The following is a 25,506-nucleotide window of genomic DNA, read 5'->3' as shown; positions in this document are numbered from 1 at the left end:
AAAGTCCACTTTGTGCCTATTGTTTGCTTCTCGGACCGTTTTCGAAAACGACCCCCACACTCAAACAAATATATCAATCGGAACGACGACCCCAATGTGAAAGGTCAACAAAAACAGGGAGGTGTTTTTTGTTGATACAAGTAATAATACATTTTAAGACTTTAAGAGATATGAATTGCAACACCATAATATATTACAAAAAATATTTTTCTAACGTTACTATTATTCATACGTAGTGGTGAAAAGTCCATTGGCCCAAGTGGTCTATTTATCTTCTGCGGGATGGCGATGCATGAAAAATTTGCTGCGTAAATCCCCACAAGAAAAATAGGGTTGATATATTATATGTATGTAACTATACACACACTTGTGTGAATTTTAGAAAATATATATCTTGATATGAAAGACCCAGGGGCGTGAAACGTATTGACGGCTGTCGTTTGCACGGACACTTCGCGATTTAGAAACGGCTTCGAAATTAAACTCAAAATGTGTATATCTTGAGATACGCTTACAGTTGTATACCTCTCGACTATGATATCTCGACTAAGATATACATATTCAAAGTTTGACGATTTCTCTATAAATTATAATATGTATCTTATAATAAATAAATATGTTATAGTGAATGTGTATTATTCCAGTGAAATTATTTATACATATATATTTCTACTAGTGAAAATATAATTTATCTGATAGGTGCTAGTAAAATTACATGATGCTATTTGACAGGCGTGATAAATCAATTGGTTATTAAATTAATTATTATGTATCTACCGGTGAAAATGTATTCGGATATGTTTTCACTAAAACAGTGGAATAATATTTATACTGAAAAAACATAACCAGTGTGAGAAGATACCAGGTGTGTTAATTGATACATTTTATTTAATTTCCAAAGTAAGCATCGAGTTCTAAATCACAACTCAGATATGAAATACGGCGCAAATTCTCTTTCGCCAAACTATTATCGCTCGCAATAAACCCAAGTCGTACATTGTGTTAAAATTGTTTCGCTTTTGATTTAGTGCGAATGGAGGGGAGAAGTGAGGGGGGTTTACGTGCAGAAAGCTGCAAAAACGATACAAAACTCACCTGCGAAAGAGTTTACGGTCGTTTTTATTTGCGCTTTCTATTTGCGATATGAAAGATGTGTCCCCGCTCTTGGAGGAGGAGTTGAGGGTTATTTAGTTTGGGTTTCTAAAGGGGGCTGCGCCCTTCGACCGAGTAAGCAAAACTTTTGCAAAAAATCTAAATTATTAAAAATAACGACAAATCAAATTTTGATAAGTTCAATAAATATATTAATAATATTCGCCGAGCGACGACGAGCGGCGGTGCGCAAGATATGAATTTCATGAACGTTATGAACAAATCTATCCATAGATAGGGACGAGTATAACGAGCCAATCATAGGAAATCACACGTTATGAACAAAATGTACATTATAGTTTCTCTCCCGCGCCCGTATTGTGTCACTACTGCGTTCCGCCTCAGTGACGTCGAACGCGTCGATTTACACATTCCAAACACAAAACGTCCTATTGAATATATATTTTATTATGATGTACTACCTAATCCAATACATATTATTTTCTGTAAGAACTCTCCCACAAAAGTGTGCTCAAGACCGAAAAGAGCGTAACTCTCGCACACGCCCTGTTAATCAAACCGTTCGTCCACACACTCGAGCGTATCCCTTTTCGCTTTGGGATTTTCTTTGAAGCGTGCGTGGGGTCCCGGAAAAATCCCACTGGCTTTTCGCGGACGTCTCGCGTGGAATAACAATGGAGGCGCATGTTTTTTTTCACCCATCCTATACCCACTTTTACCACCTCGGTTTAACCTTCACCCGACTGATAAATAAGTTATGAAAAAATTTTAACTTATTTTTTATTATATATACATACACTAATAAAAGTAATTTACTTTAATTAACTAAGAATATGTTAAAATCAGTAGTGGTACATAAAACAATGTGCATCAAAACGAATCCTAACAAAAAAAAACGGTCAGCCCCAAAAATCGTCACCCAGCAGGTAGTGAGATTCGCGGAATTGCAAAATTATAATGAGCAACCATTGTTGCTAGATCAAACAAAATCTACGTGTTCCAAAAAGCTAACATACATACATAATAAGATGTGTTTCAGACAAAACAAAATTTTAGTTCAATCCGAAATTATATAATTAAAATATTTCTTTTCCTCAATGAGCTCTTAGTCAGAACGCTGTCATACTACTTTACTTTAAACTTCCATTACTTCATTTTCGACTTGCATAGGCTAATAAGATGTGTATTAGACAATAACAAAGAGTCTGGTCCCGCCCCTAATCATCGACATTAGTTTGATTTGATTGATTTTTAATGAGCAATTTTTAAAGGCATAGGTTTCTATTTTTTTTAGTAGCTTTAATAAATGATCAGTGATAATTAATAAAAAAAATATTAGATTTGCATTAATTAAATAGTTCGAAGGCATTCTGTGCACTTGTCATAAAAATAGTATAATTGGTACGAAACGCTTATATTATATTTAAACTGTTGTTTATTTTACCTAACGACAAAAACGAACCGTATGTAATGAACTCCAAAAGAGAATCGTAAAACACTTTAGGAATTTGAATTAATTTTTTTTATTACCGCCGAGCTTTAAAGTTTAAAAAGCTTTTACGATATTTCAAAAAATGGAAATAAAAAATAACACACGAACGTTCTGCGGAATAATAAAATGGAAAATTCACTCTGCAATACTTTACGCTTCGATAGTTATTATAAATTCATTTTTCATCCATAAAATAAATTAACCATTGGATTATTTTTAATTTATTTCACAGTTTGGAGTATCGTTCAATCAAATTCGTCCTAGAAACGTCTGAGATTTTCAACAGTGCAATTAATTAAACTAACGTTTCGCTTTAGGCGTTTTAGTATTCGGATTAATCACGTGACGTATTTGCCTTATGTATATATTGTTCTATAAAGTAATTTGATTACAAAATATAATTTACAAATCAAGATTTGAATCCAAAACTATTTTGCAACAAATTTATCATTTCAATTTATTAGAAAGCAAAAAAAGTTGTAAATAAGCTGTGTAGGTCACGAAAAAACTTTTTTTTTTACATATAGAACTTCAAACTTTTATTATTTATAAACATGAAGGCTAATAAATCAAAGGCATTGCGCTGCATTCGCCGAAAAGTTTCGCCACCGACAAGAAATATTTTCTCTCAGAGCGATCATTGCGAAGGCTTCGCGGCGGGGTATTAATGCGAAAACTTCTCACTAAAGATTACCGCCGTCGCACAACAACTTACCGCCACCCCTTTGTGTGGAGAATTGCAATTTTCCAACCCCCTGTGACGATAGAAAACGCATACGTGTAAGAAACCCGGTGGCTTTCATTAGCTCTTTGGTTAATATATTAGCGAAGCCGTTGAAATAACGCTTTGTATATTTAACTTGATTTAGGCTAATATATATATATTTATTTATTATGTACAATTCAATTAAACAAACAGTCTTTCTGATATTATATTAAAATAAAACCAGATAAAAAATATTTATGAAACGTAGAAGCGCTTTTTCACAGTTTAACCGAAGTAAAAAGGTTAGTAATGTAGAAAAGAAATCAAGCGTTAAATTGTTTGTCATGCAGACTCAAAGCTACAATTTTATGCCTGCACTACACTCTCTGGAAGTAGGCCAAGGATGGCCAAGGACGGAAAATATAGTGGGTTACTTCGGTCGAGTTTGGTTCTGCCCGCTCTAAGATCTCTCGGAGGTTGTCCGAGGTTACCGAGAACGTGAGGTAAAGTGGGGGTAATTCAATCGATTTGGCCAGCTTCGAGCGCTTCCGAACATTGTCGGCAAAAGGACCGGAGTCAAAGGGACTCTTTCGAGCGCGAGCGGTGAAATACTTCCCCATTCGCTCTCTCGCGTGTTAAGTGACGAGAGTGAGAGAGATAATGATATGGTGTTTCGAAAACTGAGATAGAACGAGTAACTTGGTTCAATTTCAGTATGCGCGTAGACGTCCTATGGTTAACACGCATGTCGAGCGATGCATCGTGGTCACTCTTACTGACATCTTTGAATATTTTAGGGAATCAAAAAGGATTAAATATATTTTTGATAGTATATTCTTCTAACAGATATCGTTATTATAATTTTTTCATATAAAATTTAATAATTAAAAAAATATTTGTGGTACTTGATTTTGTTAAAAAAAATCGTTTCGAATATCGTTATGTATTTTCCTAGATCGGTTTATATAAATGTCACACCATAACGAATTCTTATTTAGAATCGATGGCGACAAATTCTAGGATAGTCACAAATGTGGCGTTCGTATTCTGAAGTATCATTTTTATGCCTTATGGCATTTTGCAAAAGCCGACAAAGATTTTGCGTAAATTTAATATTTACGACCGAAAAGTTTTCACTGAAATTGTATTGGTGAGTGTGCACACAAACTTTTCTGATTATCAGTAGCGTAATTTTAATAATATGACAATTTAAAAATTGCGATTGTTTGGCACATTTTTCGATCGCGCGCAAATATGTCGGTTGTACGTGACAGAAGCCGCCGTCCGGACGGCATATTAAGTTTGCGACAGTGTGGTCGCTTACTCGAAGTCGTAGGTCTCGGCCGAGCTACTTAACTTTTAAGGGTTTACCGCCATCGCGACCTTTAGATCGATATTAATCACAAAAAAAAAACAATTTAAATAATTTTAATATATGCTTGCTCGGGAAGGAGCTACAATAATACCTGTTTTTTCAATTGCTTGTTATCTTTAATTGCACGATATCTATAAAATTATTAAAGATATTAGAATAATGTAGAAACGCTTACCACCGCCTTTCCGAAGAAAATATAGTTGTAATGTAAAATATAAATTTATCGTTAAATATATCGTCATGTAACTAGTATTAAAGCCAAAATTTTAAAACTTTTTATTTTTTATATCTGCTTGCTAGTTTTTTATATTGCAAATTGTATAAAATTTAGCTATAAAAATAATATTGATATAATAATAATATACTAACGCTTTTATGCTCCCATTCTAAATTTAATAGGGTAGTGATATTTAATGGTACTCGAGCGTTTAATATATCATTACGCATCTGGATTCTAACCTAAATTTTCATAACTATGTTCTTAAGGGTTTGTAATCATTGAAGCTCTTAGACCGATATTCAACAAAACAGCACGCTTATAACAGAAAATGAATTAAAAATATTTGATACACGTCGATAAACAATGAAAACGACAAGCAATGGTACACGTGTATTTATTGTGGAAATAATAATAAAATAATATATGTTAAATATAATATATTAAATATATTTTTAATTTAAAAATAAGTAATGCTTTTTTAATTGAATTGATTGTAAGACTAAATTTATCATAATTACTTGTTAAGAGTGTAATAAAACTAATTACTGTAGTTATATGCAAATTGCAAAACAAGTTTATTTGTCAAGCCGGCATTATACAAAAGCACGTGCCAATCGTTTAATTAGGTGGATTAGAACCATTCTTAAATGCGCGTTTATAATAGACTTAAAGAAAGGAATGCACTATCGATACAATGCGATGGAATGCATCTACACAAATAATTTTTATTAGACAGACAATACAGTATATTTCCGCGGTCAGACGGTCAAGAGTAGGAAGAGCTAAGCTTTTTTCTAAACCTAACATAATTGATTTCCAAATGATTTTAAAAGCTTAAATGATTTTGATACTCAAAAGTTGCGAAAAAATATTTATAAATTAATAAATATGTATTTTATAATATTGAACGCACAGAACTAAATCATATTTATAATAGGCATTTGAAAGTATGTTGGACCTATTTTTTTATATATTATTAGCTCGCGAACCAGCGTCGAGAAAAAATATCAGTTTTTAGAGTTCGACGCGCGGTCAAGTTGCAAACCCTTGGATGAAATATCGCAATTATTGGACACAATCTTGAGCATAGTCGTCATTAATCATCCGCGCAGGTGGCGTGCGCCATAAATTGCTAATTTACAATGCTAAAACATGTGACCTGGCGTGTGCTTTGTACAATAAATAGAATATACACCGAGTAACTACACAAAGCTCTCGCTTTCACGCAATTACACGCAGCGCGTCCCGTAAGTCTCGCGCGCTTATATAATATTATTTTTTTACTTTCTACGAAACTTTATATATGATATTACAAAACAAGAAGGGCTCGTTACGAATAACTTTCGCGCGGCTAATTCTCGGGGGTGAAATTAAGGGATGTACTTTCGTGTGCGACACGCCGATAAACTTTACGTTCGGGTCCCGGGAACGTACTTACGCATGCATTATACATTCGATAGTAAAATGTTTTGTGGATTTTATCGGCGAAATTTCGACGATTTAATTAACGCTTGACATTTATTCGTATATCGTTAATTGAAACCCGCGACGGTTTAACCCCTAAGGCAAAAAGGTTATTTTGCGGTTTTAGTCCGTACATTGAACGGTAGTAATTATATATTTTCTAAAAATGGCTTAAAATAAACACATTTTATATTGTATATTTATTTTTCAATATACTCAATTATTTTATAGAGTATCTGCAGTTATTTATAATTCATCTAAGCCTTGAGAGGGGATTTAGATCTATTATATATTGACTTGAGTTACGTTTCAATATTTTCGACATAGTCAATAATTCAATTCTGGGTTTAAACTGTTTTTAAACATTTTTTATTAGTTGTTACAACACTCTCCCACTTTTTTCCATTAGCTTATTTATGGCATTAAAATAAAATTCATTGATACAAAAAATAAGTTTAGAACTTGTTTTTAATATTAAAAAATAATTGCAATGTCCTGAACAAATTATAATAAAAAATAACAAGTCTGAAAAGTATTATAAATTATTAACATGTGTAGGGTGGTCATCAACGCCACACGAGGTCGCGCATTGTTCTGATGAAAAACGACCCCCCATTCTGTTTATCAATTGAGGTCTAACCTTTTAAAGGGCTGTGTTTAATTTTGTTGATTAATCATGATAATGTTCAGCTGTAATTGTTTGGTTGCGGTCCAAAAGTTCATAGTATACAATACCCATGAAATTACATTATACAAAAAGCATTACTTTTGGCGTGGTTAATGGGGCTTGCCCAAGTCTTTTTTATATCATATAATTGTAAACAGCCCATTACTCATATTTAGTCACTAACCAATACAAAAATAACCTGTGTAAGACTGTCTTAAAGCAACAACGTCGAAACATTAGATTGACAGCTGACAATTGATGGGACATTTTAGACTAATTGACTTTCATCGCAGTACAATAGTATTTTTACACGGATTAGTCACAATTATGACCTTTGACTATAAAGGCCACCCTATACGTGATTTATCAATCAATAAATAGAATCGTAATTTAGAAATAGACTTTTTACTGTTTGCTGGGTAGGCCTAAATTGTCTAAAAACATATGCTGTTTATCTGTTCAAAGAAAAAAATTGTTAGCGCATATATAATAAAAGGATGAAACTATTGCGCCAACCCAATATAATAAAATATAATTGTGTAGAGACGTGAAATTACTGTGTATTTTATTGCAAGAGTCAAAAATTTAAATTTTAAATTAATTTCGTTTCCAGTACTCGTACGCGTAAAAGCTGAGGTACCTCATTAAAGTGAAAGAGCGACAGTTGAAATAAGCAAATAATGTTTGTGTTTTTATTTAATGTTGTTTTTTAATTATTTATCATGAAAATATGTAGTAAAAACCACAATTAAAACATTGAAATAACCATACAAATATTTGTAGTTTTCGCATTAATTTACTACGAGGTAAGTAATAGCAGCAATTAAAACCTATTTTAATTAATATACTGACTTTCGCTAGCGTTTTGTTTCAGTAGTATGGTATCTTTTAATACTAATGCGCTTCGTTAAAAGAGCACACCGACTAAAAGGTATTATATTTACGTTCTGAAAAAATAATTAGACTAATTGTATGTTCTAGAGCGTCTATACTATTTGTTTTGATTAATTTAGGGTATGCTCGTTACAAATGTCATTATGTATAGGGTTCTCAATTATTCGTAGTTTTTAACTATACTGAATATATTCGTAATTTTTAATTTAACTAATCAATACAAATAATGGCCTGTTAAAAAATATTTAATTAAAAAATAAATATAAGTTAGTATTAATAATTTTTAATAATCATTAATTAATTTCATAATTGTTAAACTTTTTGAATTTATATGTACTTTTTATTTTTAATCAGGGACATTTACCTTTTTCAAATCACTAGAATTAGGATCAGCTGCGATTGAGTTAATTCAGCAAAATTGGTGGAACATTTTGAATACATGATTAAATCGAATTTTTTGTACGTACAATATCTAATAATTTATACACATTAAAATCGAATCTGTATCGGCGTTTTTTGTGCGGATTTGCATATAAATTAACCGTGATTGACTGAAATAAAAGCATTGTGTATTGACACAACAAATACAAAACCGTAACACACTTCACAAAAATTTTCAACGCACACCTGTTTTTGAGATAAACGTAAAACGATAATAAATGGTGGGGCTTTCAAATATTTTATTTTGTTCAAATATTCTGCGAATTTCGGTCATAGTAGATACGACCGATAAACATTCTATTCACAATTGCTTTTCAAAGGCGTAAAAGCATTTTTTATGGAGAAGTAGCATATAATTGACTCGCATTTCGAAACAAAATAAAGGTGCATAAAGGACTATCGATGTTGGAGCACTGGTGACTCGGCTATCATGAATTAAAAAACGACTACCTGTGTTGCTCAAATATACAAAAGATTTTTTCAAATTTCATTTGAGCAAATATTAGATCAATTATCTGAATATTTATGTACATAAAAAGAAGCGTCTCGTTGTCTCGCATTTCGAAACTAAATAAAAGCACATAAAGGACCATAAATTTTGGAGCGGAATTAGTCACTTTGGTATATTGAGAGAGAAAACAACTTGTTCAACACAGGTATTGCCCAAGATTTTATTTTATGATATTTTCAAATTTCAATCGAGATAGAATTTACAAATATTCGATAAATTATTAGAATATTCATATAGTTGAAAATCGAACAAATGATTCGAATATTTGATTCAGAACCCTAGTTATGACTATGAAATGTTTGGATCAAGCCGAGCGAGCAACAACCGCCCGGTCGTTTTTAAACAGACGGTTCCCGTATTGCGTGGACGCGGTGGTAGGCCTTTGTATAAAGTTACGTATAAGTAAAATATGACAATTAAACCAATCAGAATCGTTTTAAGGATCTTCTGAGCCATTTTATGTATGTTAAGATCGCACGAATAATAATAATAAAAAATGCAGACTTTTTCTTGCGAAAAAAAGTTTAAAACTATTTTGAAATAACAACATACACATTATTCTTAAAAAAATATATCGACCAAGAAATTTGAATCACAAGGTTGTAACAGTTTTATATTTTACTTTAAAATTTAAGTAATAATTTGTAGATGTAATATTAAATAATTACTAAATACATGACTAATAGTAATCTAGTTCACACAAACCTACAGTTTCAATGGTTTTTTTAAACACGAAAAAATATATTCTAGCCGCTTCGGGTCTCAGCAGCCATTTTTCATTTTTGAACCCATAATCCCGACGGGATTCGGATAGCGACCGCTTTTTTAATGACGGAAAAGCTCAACAATGAAAATTCACCTCAAAATAAAGACTATTATATTATATAATTCGCACAGAAAGATTCATGTAATAAATTAAATTCGATATCAAAATAAAGTAGTGTATCATTTCTATAAGCCGAATCTGTATATTTCAGTAAAGTTAATTAGCGATCAATAGCGACAGAAGAAAGTTAGTAACTTTTTTGCCTATTTGGTATATAATTTTTTTGTGGAAATAAAAATTGATAGATTGGTGTAAACGATTGAGTAAGCGTACATCACATATTTAAGAATTTTCGGTTAAGCCTTTCACGGGGGGAAATAGAATAAAAATAAAATACGGGGGGAATATAAAATGAAAATAAATCGAGCGCTAACGTCTTAGCGGCGCGGCGCGGTAAGAACAAAGGATGCAATCGCAACCCTCTAATCTTAAAATTGTTACTTCAAAAAGTGTTTCGTCGATTATAATAATAATAATAATAATACTAATAGAATAAAAAATACATTACAATAATATTCACCTGTGGCGTAAGTAGGCTCCAAATCGTCCTCCCTGGGAGCCGGAGGCTCCAGCGGCACCATGTCCCTCTGATGATGTTCCACGTAAACGGGGCGATGATGGGGACAAACTATAGGCGGGATGTACTCTGCGGACGATCCCGATCTGCTCAAAGTACCGGCTTGCGAGAAAACCTCCGGCGGGAACATACTTTGAGCCAGACTGATCCCGTTTGAGTTGGAAGAGGAACTCGAGCATGCCGGCAGAGGATTCAGCTCTTCCCTTGGTTCGGGGTTCGAGGGCGGAGGCGGCGGTGGGGGCGCCGCCCCCCTTCTGGGGCTCCGGCCCCTGTCCGGCAGCACTGACGAGGCGCTCCAGTACCCCCAGGCCATCTCGGTGCTATGTTCGACGTACAGTCAATCTCAAAGCGGTGCAGAATCTCAAAACTTCTCCCGCAGATCAGAAGCGCACGGCCATACGTACATTATTATAACGAAAACGAATCTCACTTTATATCACAATTTATATTTTTATAAATATATTTATATATACACACTAAACGATTTTAAATTTTAGAATTTCATATCACTGATGATGTAGCGCGTTTTGGGCACAGCTCTTCGGTTGGCTGTTTGGTAACGAAACGTTTGATGGTTAGTAAAGTTTGGTTTTGTTTGGAAAGTAATGACCGATTTTTATGAATAAAGAGGACAAAGTCAAAATAAATTTTAATTTAAATTAAAATAGCTAAAATTTTAAACTGACATTTTATTTAAAACGCATTTTTTTATTAAATTTTAAACCGTCGTTTTGCATACAAAGAATAAATTATCGGCATAGCTGATAGCTGAGAGCGAATGTGTATTACCAGTGAAAATATATTTTCACTGTCATTTCAGTGAAATCATATCGGAATACAATAATATGACTTACATTAAGTAAGAATCGAATGAAGCATATCTAAACTGGATTTTGATAAATAGAAAAGGCAAAAACAATTATCTCTTCTCAGAAGTCAAAAATTCACGTTAAAATCAATAAAATCGTGCCGTCAGCATAGCAGTGAAATCGCTCGATTATCTATATTCCATATTAAGACTTTTTATATCGAATCAAATGGATCATATCTAAACCGAATTTTAACTAATAGAAGAGCGCAAAAAACAATTATGCTTTCTCATAAATTAAGCATGAATACACTTTGACCAATATTCTCATATCATAAGTTCATATTAATATCGGTAAGGATAGCTATCATATTTTTTATAACATAATATAATATTTAAGTGCAGACTTAACTATGGAGCAATATGCGAGATGCGACGTCAGTTTGTACTTTCTTTTGCTTATTTTCCTCTGAGAGATGAGTTGACTTAATTTGTATTTTAACCTATAATTAGTATTCGTTTGGGTTTGCAGCAGGGGCGTATATTCAGGGTGTGCTAGGTGTGCGGCGCACACCCGCAAAACCATCTAAAATATAAATTTAGAAATTTAGAAAATTTAGGGCGTAAAGCGACATCATTTTGCATACAGTAGTATGCAAAATTATAAAATTTTAATATGCAGTGTATAGTATGCATTGGTATTTGTCATTCGCTCTGAACGTTTTCGCGCGAGCGATCGTTTTGGAACAACACATATAACGCGCCGACCTTGCGCGCGGCCGGCGACTAAAGTAAATTGTTCCGAGATTTAACGGCTGAAGTCGATCTGTCGGCTGGCAGCGCTCAGTAGTAAAATTGGTCTCGAATTTGGTGCGCGTACTTCAAAAACTCTTGCGTCCGTCGCTGCTTTTTTATTACATTATATCACAATAACAGGTCACTCATATTTTATATTTTGCCGTAAAATAGTTTATTATCTTATTTACATATGATCAATATTTAATTTTCTATTCTAGATTATATTTTTTTATTTACCCCAATAATGATGAAGAATACTGTTGAAGATATTCTGAATAATCCATTTTCAAAAAGAAGGTGAAATTAAATTGAAGATAATCAAAATTGCCAAACCACGTCCACCTCTTCTCAATTTATTTATAAAGCATAAAGACAATAAATGTGAATATCCAAGACATTTTTCATTTTCATCATATGAACGAACTGAGTGGTTAACAGGCTGCGAACTTCGATCTAGATTGTTCTGTTGGCCATGTATATTGTTTTCCAAAGAAAGAAGCGTGCGGAGTAAAAGTGGATTTGCTGACCTTAGTCATCTGATAACGGCACTGAAAAAACACAAAAGAGCGCAGTCACACGTTCAATCATTTTTTTTCTCTCAAAATGTTTGGAAAACAACGAATTGAAGTCATGATTGACGCTCAACGTAAAGCTAATATAAGTCAACATAATGAACAAGTTCATAAAAATAGAGAAATATTAAAAGGAATGATTGACGCAGTAGTATATCTAGGAAAACGAGAACAACCTTTTCGAAGCCACGATGAATCCTATAATTCACTAAACAAAGGAAATTACCTTAAATTTTTAAATGCACTTCGAGAATACGATTCTGTTTTGGATACTCATTTAAATACTGCAACGGTGTTTCGTGGTACTTTCCCATCCATACAGAATGACATAATTGAAGCGATTGGTGATGTTATTAAAGATCATATTAAGGAAGAAGTAAATTCAGCAAATTTTGTCGCTATTATTCTTGACGAAACTTCAGATATAATGACGAACTCACAGCTCTCAACAGTTTTGCGTTTTGTTTATGAAGGTAAAGTTTACGAGCGGTTTATTGGCTTTACAGACGTTAGCTCTGATAAAACAGCCGATGGCTTATTTTGCCACGTTGTAAATATAATTGAAGAATTTCAAATTCAAGAAAAATTAGTTGGACAGACTTATGATGGGGCGAGTGTAATGAGTGGGCATATTAATGGTTTGCAAGCCAAAGTACTCCAAGTTTATCCATTGGCCATTTTTACACACTGCTATGCTCATATGTTGAATTTAACATTACAACAAGGTCTTTCCAATATAAAAGTGTGCAAATCATTCTTTCAAACTTTAAATGGATTGTCTGCATTCTTTTCGAAATCTTCCAAACGAATAAATGCTTTACAAGAGTTTGTAGCTAGAAGACTTCCTTCTGTTACACCTACAAGATGGAATTATACATCACGGTTAAGTAACACAGTGCAAAAATACAGAAATGAATTTACGGACTTTTTTCGAGACGTCGTGAAAAATTGTTAACTATGGGACCCCGACACTGTAATAAAAGCACGAGGTTTTCTTAGCTTTTTGGAAGATTTTGAAACAAGAAAACTTCTCCACATATTTTCAAACCTTTTTGGAAAAACTGATGTGTTATACAACATTTTACAATCCAAATCTTTTGACATATTATATTGCTGTAAGAAAGTTACCGAAATTTTGCAACAACTCAGACATGAACAGGAAAATAATTATGAAACATTATGGGATTCTTATGTAACGGAAGAAAATTATCCAAGACTGAGTAATGATTTGCTTGTTGAAGAAAAGCACGCGTTTAGCCAACTATTTAATACAATAGTTGAAAATATATGTAAGCAAATTGAAACCCGTTTTTCTTCAATGTCCAAATTGGAATATTTTTACCTTCTGGAGAAAGAAAAATATGAGCAATATAAAGAAAAATTTCCAAATGAATTACTTACCAAACTGCAACAATTCTATGGAGCATTATTTGATTATATAAGTTTAAAAAATGAGCTTGCTGTTCTTTATCATTTACCTAAATTTGCAGAGAAATCTGTTCATGAGCTTGTACAATTTATGAACACAAATAATCTTGAGTCAGGTTTTCAGGAAATAGATAAATTAGGCAAACTAATATTAACTCTTCCAAGCAGACTGCTTCAGCAGAACGTTCATTTTCTGCTCTGAAACGAATTAATAATTGTTATCGAAGTACCCAAGGCCAAGAAAGGCTATGTGGCCTTAGCTTGATTTCAATAGAAAAAGGGATCCTTATGGATATTAAAAAAAAGAGCACTTTTTATGACAGCGTGATAGAAAAATTTATGATTAAAGAAAGAAGATTAGATTTTATATATAAATAATTATAAGTTTATGTTTATTGGAAATTTGATATTTTTTTATAATAATATTTTAGATTAGGTTTGATGTTTATTTATTTATTTATATATGGGAAAAAGCTGTAAGGCAGTTTAGGTATGTCAAAACCTCGGCTAATAAAAATGAAAAAATGTACGTTTTTTTTTATTTTTTATAGCACACCCAATATTAACACCCACCGTACGCCACTGGTTTGCAGCAAACGGAAGTTTCACAACTCTCAATTGAGTTTTATTGGTATTTTAAAGCATCTTGTAATTTCGCTAGCACCAGTTAGCAGTTAGCAATTAATTTTCGCTATAGAAAAACATTTCTACTGGTGAAAATGTATTTGGACTTCAGTAGTGAAAATATAACTTCACCGAAAAAAACATTTATAGATCGCATGTAAATAAATAATTATATTATTACGTATGGAAAAGTAAAATGATAATTTTACTATGCACCTGTCAGATAAATTACCCAATAAAACAGTGAAAATATATTCCAATATGATTTCACTGAAACGACATTTTAAAAAATATTTTCAAAATAGATTCGATTTTTTTAGATTTTCTTTAAGAGATAACCCAGGAATTTCTGGTTTAGAATCAATGACGTAATTTCAGATTTTTCCAGGAGAATGGAAGGGGCAAAATTTAGCAAGTCAGTGGTTGTTTTTATAATATTTAGATTTCATTAAAATTCAAAGTATTTGATTGGATGACATGCATTTTTCTGGACAAATTCAAGGGTAGGGGGGGGCAAGTGCCCCACCTGCCCCCCTCCCATCTCAAATGACACATTGCTTGTTAAGGCCAAAATGTTCCCAAAGCACTTTTAACAATACAGTTTCACTGATATTGACCAGTGAAATTATAAATTAACATTTTCGCAGGCCTATCTAGTAAAATTATATTTTTACTAGTAAAAATATAATTTGTAAAAATACACATTTACTGTAACATATATTACTAATGAAAGAAGGTATAAAAAAATACTAAAAATTAAATTTGACCTATATTGGTATCTAGGCAAGGGCTTTTAGGGCTCGCTCGTTTGTTTCTATTGGAAATTAATATCAGCATGATGTTTAGTTTTATATATTTGAAATTCTGTTTTTATATATATGAACAATTAATTTCGGTCATTACTTTCTTAATAATTTAATATATATACTAGTCTAACGGAAAAAAACATTTATCAATACAAAGCGAGGGCTTTGTAGCACATATTTTTTCAGTCTCAAAAATGTTCCCTATCGCTGGATTTATTAGTCGCGTTACGTCGTCTGCGCTTTGTCGACAAATTAAATTATACGAAAGCCGCTCTGTCGCCCTGGCTCAACAAAAAAACAAAAAAGGGCGGAGGTGAGGGGCGAAGAACGCGCGGTTTTGATAGAGGGAATGGTTTTCCTTCCATTTTCAGCGAAAGCTCTAAAACAAAAGGGAGCATTACTCCGCGGGTGTCACAAAGCCTTCAAAATGTAGAGCGCTCTACGCAGAGAGAAGACAAATGAGCACCCTGTACGCGGAACAATAACACAGGGGCTGTCAACAATCGACGCGAGAGTAATCGCTTGGTATGGGATTACCGAAATGTCGTGTATAGTTTGGTATGGTAGCACTTTGATGTGAGTTTTACTTTGCTAACTCTAGCTCTCTCGCCTTTATCATTCTCGAGCTAGTAAATTTATAAACATAATATATTAAAATAATATAATCAACTCTGATTGTTCTAAGAATGTATCACTAGCAGCGCACTGGCGACTTTTAAGTGATAAATTTACACATCATTGTAAATTTAGTCATGCAAAAAACGATATTTATTTATTTTATTTTTTATTACAAATATGACCATCATGACTCGACAGTTATATAGTTTTAATGTATTTTTATATAGCTTGTTAATAATAACAATACAATACATTGATATTTAAATTATTATTATTCATATGTTAGAGTAAGCGTAAAATTTCCATATAAGAATTTTTAATGCTTACGCGCAAATGAACATTTTTTCCCCATTTCAACATCCATTTTTTCATCCCTTTGATCCCTCTTGCATAAGATCGCACAAGGCGCGGCGAAGTCTAAGGGATAAATTTGTCAAACGTGACATAACAATTTTCCCGTCAATTTGGCCGGGCAAACATTGAAATTATTCTAATGACATATCTCATAACCATATCTTGGTATATAGCGTATAAAACGTGAATATTGCACATACACAGCTCATATCTGAAATTAGATACGAAACATATTCGAGCAGGCTTCGTGCCCTATAAATCATTTCGACATGTGTATTTTTATTTTTGCCTCGTTTTATTTATTACACACATTTTTTTCTATTTTGCAAAAATAAATATATCGAGATAGTAAAAGCTAAAGCTCATTTTTTTCAAAAATGATATATGACGTGTCGTTAATGAAATATATTTTTAAAAATTATTAAAAACATTTTCATAATTTATTATAAATATTTTATAATTTAATACGAATCTCAGATGTTATCCTGGGTAATTAATCAGGTTAAGATTTTGGCTTTATAAAACTGCTTCACATAGATATTACATAGCACACGTTGTATTATGTGATATGGTAAACGTTTGCTAATTAATTCCCATCAATCAAATCTTGAACGTTACGTGTAATATGGGTTATGATATCATTAGAACTTGGATACTAAGGAAAAGGTATATAATAAGCAACATATTGATATTTACTTTCTAGTACTTGTGTCGTACTTGATAATAAAAAATCCTGTATTTATTTACTATTGTTTATAAGTAGTTATTAAAAAAACAAAGAAGGTTCGAGAGAATTCAATTATACTTTAATGGAAAATCCGGATAAAACGCATCAAACATGTAAGTATGTATTATATTATATAAATATATCGAGAGGAACAGCTGTTAACTTTGGAGATTAAATTAATGCCTGAAAACGATCTTTTTTAAATTAATCATTGAGCCTCTGGAGAGGCTCAAAGGATATCGTATTTTAAATTATTTTAGTTAATATAATATTAGCAACATATTTTGCTAGAGTACTAAAAACGCCCAAATTTGCGCACACGGTATTTGGAGATAAAATGAATGCCTTGAAACGAACTTTTTTTAATTTAATTTTGAGCCTCTGGAATTTTGGATATCGTATTTTAAATTATTTTAGTTAATACAATATTAGTAACATATTTTGCTAGAGCACTAAATAAATACGTTACGGTAAATATGCAATTTAACATGAAGTTGAAACGATGCAAGGCACAAATTTGTACACACGGTATTGAATGTGTTAAAAAACTTTTATTTCTAAATACTCCAAATTAAACACATTTATTTCCAGAGGTGAAGCGCAACCATGTACAAATTAACTACGTCTAGAACTTCTCTCGTTGCCCATGCAATGCATATTGTGGTGCTTTTTGGAGTGCATGCGTGTCACTGAAGATTTTGCGCGTTTACTTTTAAAGCAAAATAAACGTTAAAAAGTACACGTGAATACTATTCGGTCGTTTTATTACAAATATCTATAGCATAAAAAAATCTTGTTCCGACATTTAGCGACTACAACCGATTAGGAACGAAGAATGACAGTATTTTTTCTGGTATAAAAATATAATTTATACATAGGGATCGTAAAATTTCACCGGAAATTTCAATCAGAACATATTTAAAACTGGAATAATTCTTCTGAATAACTTCTGATTTTAAACCGCTGATGACCGAGATTTATTATTTAAATTTATTTTTCATGCAAAAAACAAGCCACTGATAAAATCATTTTATTGGTGTAACTCTGTGTTGCGCAAAAATCACGCGACAAAAAATGACCCGGCGATTAAGTGTAAGATAAATTCTGTTTCAGAAATATCGTTTTATGGCTCGATTCAAAGGATGAGTGTTTTCATCAAACGATTAAGTCCACCCTAAATAATCGACAGTAATAAAACTACCCGGGGGTGGCACATTTCTGTACTTTTTTATTCAAAAAACTGTCGATTGGAAAATACATCTTGTCTTGTCTCCTACTAGTTTCGATTGTGTCGTATGTAGGATATTATTATGTTTAGACTCACTGGCTTGAATTATTATGATTGCGCAGTTTCCGCTGAAAAAACTCGTTTCGCGTGCAAATCGCGCGTGTGATCGTCGCAATAAAAATCTGCGCCGCTGAGCGCCGAAAATTTGCGATATAAAAATGGGAAAAAACGGTTGCGGTTCGAGCCAATGAACCGAATCGCGAGTTCAGAAAGCGCCGATCGCTCGACCATAATTTAAAGCTTCGATATAGGGCAACCGATTCGATATTCGATGTTTGCCATTGTTTTGGTCGTTTACGTAATCTTTTAATGGTCGTTATAGCTTATTTAATACTACAAATTAAAACAAAAAAATGTGTAAATAATGGCTTTAAGATCGGGACTAAGCTGGCCTAGTCGATTTATAAAATCAATAGGCTTCGCCGGAAGTCTTCGCTTAGAAAACCTAATATTCGATCAAATACATAATATTGTATATACATATATATTTACAGAAGCATGCGAAACAAACGCTTCTTGAAATCCTAGGTTGGATTTTTCGAAACTAGGTATGTCTACCTAGCCATTATATATTTTATATTTTTTAACAACTAATATTATATAAAAGGTATGTTGCAAGGTTATAAACATTCAAAGCTAATTATACAAAAATGTTGATGGCATTAGAATATATGTACAATTATTTACTTCATATTTATCGAAATTAATGACGCAAGAAGCGTCTCTTAAATATTGTTTTGTAATGACGTATATTCGAGTCATCGGCCTTTGAAGTGCTAATTAGCAACTTTACTCGGTATACGAAGTTTTAAATTAGCTATATGTGAGATTCGAACCAACGATTTTTAATGTATTATCATTAGCTTTTATTATTGATCTTTATCGCTAGAATCATAAACTTAAACCTATTATTGAGTTCAGATTTTATTATTTTATGATAATAATAGCCGATTAAAGCAATTCTTTATAGCCGATAAATAACCTTTCTATGCATTCTTCATATGTACATATGCGATATTAAGCATAGCACATCCATATAAACGAACGTTTAAAATATAGTAAAAGTAATGTTAAACATGCACCGAGCGCTCTGCTACTAAAACACAAACGTGTACAATACACAAGTTAACGAACGTTTTATTGGCAATATCAGGGGTTCGCAACCGGATGCGGACATTCCAGAAAATGGGTCGCAGCGATACGCGCTCACGCGAACAGGATACGTCTCCGAATTGCGAAAACGACGTGAATCGCGAAATTAATGCCGTGCGGTCGGAATTCACATCGACGGTAAGTCCTGCCCTGGATCGGGCAGAGATGTATCGGGCGAGATAATGGCGGCACGTAAATAATCAGCGTTTAAATAATAAACGCGACCGAGCGCACAATGGGCTTTTATATTAAATCTTCAATTCGAGGGCGTCACACAGCGAAGTGGTATACTGTGCGACGTGAAAGATCGAGATTGATATATTCAAGAGAAGGGTTGTGCGTTGTTGTTGTTTTACATGTGGCTCAACCGCCGAGCGATAAGGGTTGAAATTTAATTTAACAATGATAATTGCGTTTCGAATAATTAAATCAACCTCAGCAAGGAAACTCGACTTATAAAAGGCACACTCAAATTCTGCCTGTCTGCGTTTTACCTCTAAATTAGATATTGACTTTGATGCCACTACATGTGGTTAAATTTAGAGTATCCAAAATTATTTTCAACTATTCGAATATCAAGATTAAGTATTCGAATATATTCTTAAAAATATAAGGAATCGAAACAATGTTATAATAATAATAAAAAGTATCAAGTGTATATATTTTATTTTGAATATTTCTACTGCCGAAAAGACTCATTTAGTTGCTGTTGCTGTGCATTTTATTGCCAACAATGTGTTCCAACTAGTGTTTCTCATTGAGAAAAATATCAAATCGAATATTTAAAAAAGTTTACAACCACTGCCTTTTTTATAACGTTCATGCCTAATATGTATACATCTTAGACGGTTTAAATAGGGGTCCGGGAATGACAAAAAATTATTTACAAATTTTTAACACTCGAACTCGACTTATGTTTGCTTAAATAATAAAATAAGACACTCAGATAATAAACCTTTCTTAACATGTTCGTGTCAGACGTTTGAAAATATGGATACTTTTCGGAAGATCAAAAATATTTGAATGGCAAACATTTTTTTGCGATTTTCTATTACCCTAACCGGCCGGCGGTTTTATCTTAACTTTGGTGATCTAAGAACCCGCTCCGATAAGAATAAATTACGCATGTAAATCGGCAGAATGCAAAACGATTTAGGGCTATTTTTCTTTTTAGATAATTCAAAAAGGTTATTCTTATTGTTTTTAAAAAGTAGCAACGTCTGTATTGACAATTGTCTCACTATTATTATTGACAACCGAAGGAAGCTTAATTTTTTTGTTAAAACAATTGTAAAATATCAATTCTGAGCTAAGCTTTAAATTTCAATATAATCGAAGAAATAAGACATTGATTTTATTAATTAAATATTGGCAAAATCCGGATTTTTTCACCAGTCGAAAAAGAATGACTTTTTTAGTTATTCTTCAAAAGCAGAAATATGTAAAATGGGGAAAGAAATTATTCACATATTATTTAATAGCTCAACGAATTTCAATGACAATGCGACTCCATAAAATCTTTAGATTCCATTGAAGAAATTGAAAAGTAATCATTGGCGCAACAATTCGAGAAGGAAATTTCTTTCAGTCTTACAAGAGTTAGAAAACCAACATCTTACGGATTAATGGAGAAAGAATTTAAAATATTTGAATTGACAGGCAAGAGAACAAATAATTTACAGTGCATTTTTGAAGCATTGTCGAATAAACTAACATCAACATAAAACGAGAGGAATTTTTCCACGGCCGAATTTTTTTTAACAAAAAAAAAGAACGAATATGTTTCATTCTACTTTAGCATGTGTTTTTTAAATAGTTATTTTAAGAATAATATGTAATACTGTATCTGCAATTCTTTCATTCATAATAAATTATCTTTTGCATCATTTAGTATCTGACCTTTAACGGTTAGATTTTACAGTGATGTGTATATGAAACAGTTTTACATGTTATCCCCTAAATGACAGCAATTAAAATAATTAGATGAACTTAGCATATGAAACTTATTAACAAGTTTCTTCAAGCAAAACTGTTTTCACTAAGAACGAAGGACTTAAACAGGGGACCTATATAAAAGATTCTTAGAAACGTTTATTTTAAATTTTATTAACTGTAAATTGTTAACCTACTATCTTACACCGCAAACTGAATATATTATGTTTAAACTAATCAAACTTTAATTAACACGTCTAAACCCATTCTCCCCTATGTGATTATCGTATACTACTTTTATTAATTAATCACGCGGAGCGGATATTGGAAAACTTTTTGAAGCGCTTTGTTAAGTAGGTCATTTAATAATACTTTATACATTAAATAACGCTTAACATTTAACAATACTTTATACATTAATTAAATTTAGCCATTCTATAAAAAAAATGATCTTATAGAACAAAAATGGATAAAATCCGTTAACGTAAATAACGTATTTTGACACACTCGGTATGAAACGACTGAAATGATATTTTTTTGATACGATATTGTATACTATTTTCCTACAACTTTTACCCAAGTGTATAATATTTAGGTATATACGACATAGTATGAGAAATTCAAAGGTTTACGTCCAACGTCTTAGATGTAAGAATATATTGTTTAGTAATGTTATTAACTATTGAATAGAGCTCTATTTTTAATTGTTTTTCAGAGGAAATAATAATTTTGTTGTATTGCAAATCAAAACACTCACTTTTCGATCTCGAAGCCCGTTAACGGAACACGAATATTGTTTTATAATTGTATATATATACATATATACTTCTAATCCTTACACGAATTAGGTATATATTTTATTTCACAGTTAAAATGTATCTCGTTAATTTACAATCCGATTATTTATATTCACTTAAATCGAACAACCGTCACATTGCAACCGACTATCTTGTTTTATATTTAAATACTGATTTTTCATTGGTCGACAGGCAACGTCTCCAATAAAAAACAAAAGAATAAATCGAGAAAACTCAATTTTATTTTTGAATCTTATAATTAAATATATTTTTGTTTTGTTTGCGTGTATTTAAACCGTTACGATTACAATAATATATAAAATAATAAAATCCTTTACATTAAACTGTAACAAGGGTCGGTAAAGTGCGAGTTTTTAGGGGGCGCTAGAAAAAATAAAACTAAAAATATTTTCATTTAGTAAACTAGCTAACTAACATGAGAGTTTATTAGTATAACATTTAAGAAATTAGTGCTAATTTGACTCCCTTGGATGCGATCAATGACTTTTAACAATAAAATAGAAATCTTGAATACGACAATAATGCCATCATGCGAATGATAATACGTGGCTTTAAACAACGAGTGTGTATCCATACAAAATGTAGCGTAGCAAAGGATAAAAAAATTCGTGCATGACACCCAATATTGCACAATAACCACAATTTTTAACCGCCTTTAATATTCACCATACTACAGATAGGCGTTGAATCTGAAAGTATAAACAGCGCTATACATTGTTTATAATTGAAAAGACTAAATGTCTCTGTAGCGTACAAGTAATATTAAATTATGTAATAAGTACCTAATAATAAAAATATTAAATTATGTTGATCTCGTGTTGAGGAACTGACGAGTTTTTCTCGTGAAAGCTCGCGCGTCGCTAAGTTAATCAGATTGCGGTTATGATATCGCCAAAGCAAGCATTTTTCGACTTTAATTCCCCACTTTGTTGGGAAAATGCGACCCGACGACTGCAGCTTCTAGATAGCGTCACGGGGGCATTAGGGCGCATTATGCACGTTTCGTGCACAATCCAAAATTAAGTCGCCGGTCCGATAAAAACCGAATTGGACAGGTCATGAAGTATAAAACGGGGTGAATCGCGTGTGCGGGGGGTGGAATTACGTGCAACAACGAAAATTTGTAAAGCAGTGTTTACCCAAAAGCGCGATACGGTATCGGCGGGTCATTTCGGAAGATTGATAATGGGCGGTGTGCGTGGCCGTAACGACTCTTGCCTGTTTTCGGATTGACGTATCGATCATTGGCCCCGAAGGGTGAAAACGACTGTTTAAAAGAGCTTTCGATATGTATACATGTCGAACTGATTTTGAAATTATGCTTCGGTTGCGTAGATCGCGATGGGGATAATTATCGATGCGGGAGCGAATAAATAAAAGCTTTCTATATAATTATTCAGATATATCCATAATCACTCTCGGCAAGCGCTAGTGGACCAACAACACGGTTTTCGTCCGCGTCGTTCCAATCTCATGAAAAGGGTGACAAAAATCCATGATTATAAAATTCAGATCAAGGTAGACTTATACCGACTTATAAAAAGCACTCACCAAAGTTTGCTTAACTCGCCGATGTCAGTATGTGAGCTATGGTAATCGTCGTAATTCGCTCATTCTGGCGTACCACAGGGACCCAGATTGTTTCTTGAGATATTTAAACCATATCAAATTGATGCGGTTTAAATTATTAACGATTGTAAAAAAGAGTCGATGAATGAAGTATCCCAGTTTGGATTAAATTTTTTATTGAGCTAAGTAAAAACAAGATATTTTTCGCTTAATATTCGTCACAAGGTGCGCGCTCAGTTTTGCTTGAACCCACCTGAATAAATTATCACAACACGCAAAAGTTGGGACGTAACGCAAACACCAACCCCAAACGTAACGCATATATCTACATACACAAACACAAACACACATACGCGCATACACCCCTGCTCCAAAATCCAAAAATATTTAACTCGAGCCGAATTAAATAGCACTTCGGCGATTGCTGACATAATCTAATTCCAAGACTACTAACTCGAGCCGAAACTCATAACTAATTCAAACTCGGGGCCCCAAATAATTTGATAACGCTTGTTTTCAAATCGGCCCCGGTTCGACATCCGTAAATCTTTGCGGATATGACGGACGCAAACCCCAAAGTTTTTGGAGTTTTTTTCCACAGTGATTAATTGCGGAATTAATGGAGTTCGACATTGGAATAACAGTGTCAAGTTTGAGACGAAGGGTTTCGAAAGTTGGATTATCAATATTTTAATAGGCAATCGAACCAATTATTGTAGCCTTGATCGACTGGACTTCACTTTTAGATGAAAGTGACTATAATACCATTTCAAACACAATCCTATCTCTGTGAATATTTCACCTCAACAGACATCAATAAAAAATCTTACTATTATATGCTAGAGAATTACAAAATTCAAGTATTGTTTAAGAATAGAAGTATCGGACAGCTCCTCAATAACAATAGTTATCCGACTGTCGGATAGTAATGATTTTGTTCTCATCCAGGTGCTCGCAGCTGGTGAACACATAATATTATAATACAGATATACTTTTATGTAACTCTTATATAATTAATATAAATATTTTGATATGTAAAAAATTAATAAAAATATTTGAATATTTAGTGAAAAGGCGCTGATTTCGTTAGAGTCCGCGTGACGTGAAATCAGATGCAGAAAAATTGTGCTCACAGTAAATTTTTTAATGTGTAAAGCTGTAAAGGATACTTTTAATTTCATTGAGAAGTTTGCGATAAAAAAGAGGTTTAATGTACAAAATAATCAAAAAAGAAATCAGGATAGATTCATATGATGTTGAAATATTTTAAGCATATACTGTTTTCAATTTTCGCAATTTGATTTCCACTTTTCACAAATTATTGCATATGTTCCACATTTTAGCTTATACTGTAGCATTAAAAAAAATACATTGTGCATTTAAAACAAAGCTTATTAATAATAATATTTTGAACTATTTTAAAATGAGGGCAAAATTCGGTTTCAAAAATATAAATACAATTTAAGAACAAAAATATAAATACATTTTAAAATGAGCTTAAATTGTATTTATATTTTTGAAACCGAATTTTGCCCAATAGGAGAGCAAAAAAACAATATTATCACTTCTCAGAAGTCAAAAATCCACGTCAAAAGCAATAAAATCGTATTGGCGCCGTCGCAGTGGGAACACTCGGCAACGAGCGTTCCCACTGCAACGGCGCCGACACGATTTTATTGCTTTTGACGTGAATTTTTGACTTCTGAGAAATGATAATTGTTTTTTC

The 25,506-nt window shown here is 32.6% G+C and overlaps 1 protein-coding gene across 3 annotated transcripts in view; it reads right to left on the bottom strand.

Moving 5' to 3' along the window:
* aPKC (protein kinase C iota type) overlaps positions 1-25,506 on the bottom strand; it is a 200,539-nt gene that overhangs the window by 109,187 nt on the left and 65,846 nt on the right. The window contains exon 1 of one of the 3 annotated variants that reach the window (XM_088201604.1): positions 10,230-10,723. The exons of the other annotated variants lie outside the window; for them this stretch is intronic. Coding sequence (XP_088057730.1) covers positions 10,230-10,599 — 370 coding nt within the window. The 5' untranslated portion in view covers positions 10,600-10,723. Of the gene's footprint in view, positions 1-10,229; positions 10,724-25,506 lie in introns of those variants that run through there. 3 annotated transcript variants of the gene reach the window in all.

Source organism: Plectrocnemia conspersa, unplaced genomic scaffold (genome assembly GCF_051122295.1).
Source record: "Plectrocnemia conspersa isolate PC_06_02 unplaced genomic scaffold, ASM5112229v1 ptg000013l, whole genome shotgun sequence".
Lineage (NCBI taxonomy): Eukaryota > Metazoa > Arthropoda > Insecta > Trichoptera > Polycentropodidae > Plectrocnemia > Plectrocnemia conspersa.
Note: the sequence above shows the minus strand (reverse complement) of the source record. Positions and strands in the feature narration are given on the sequence as shown.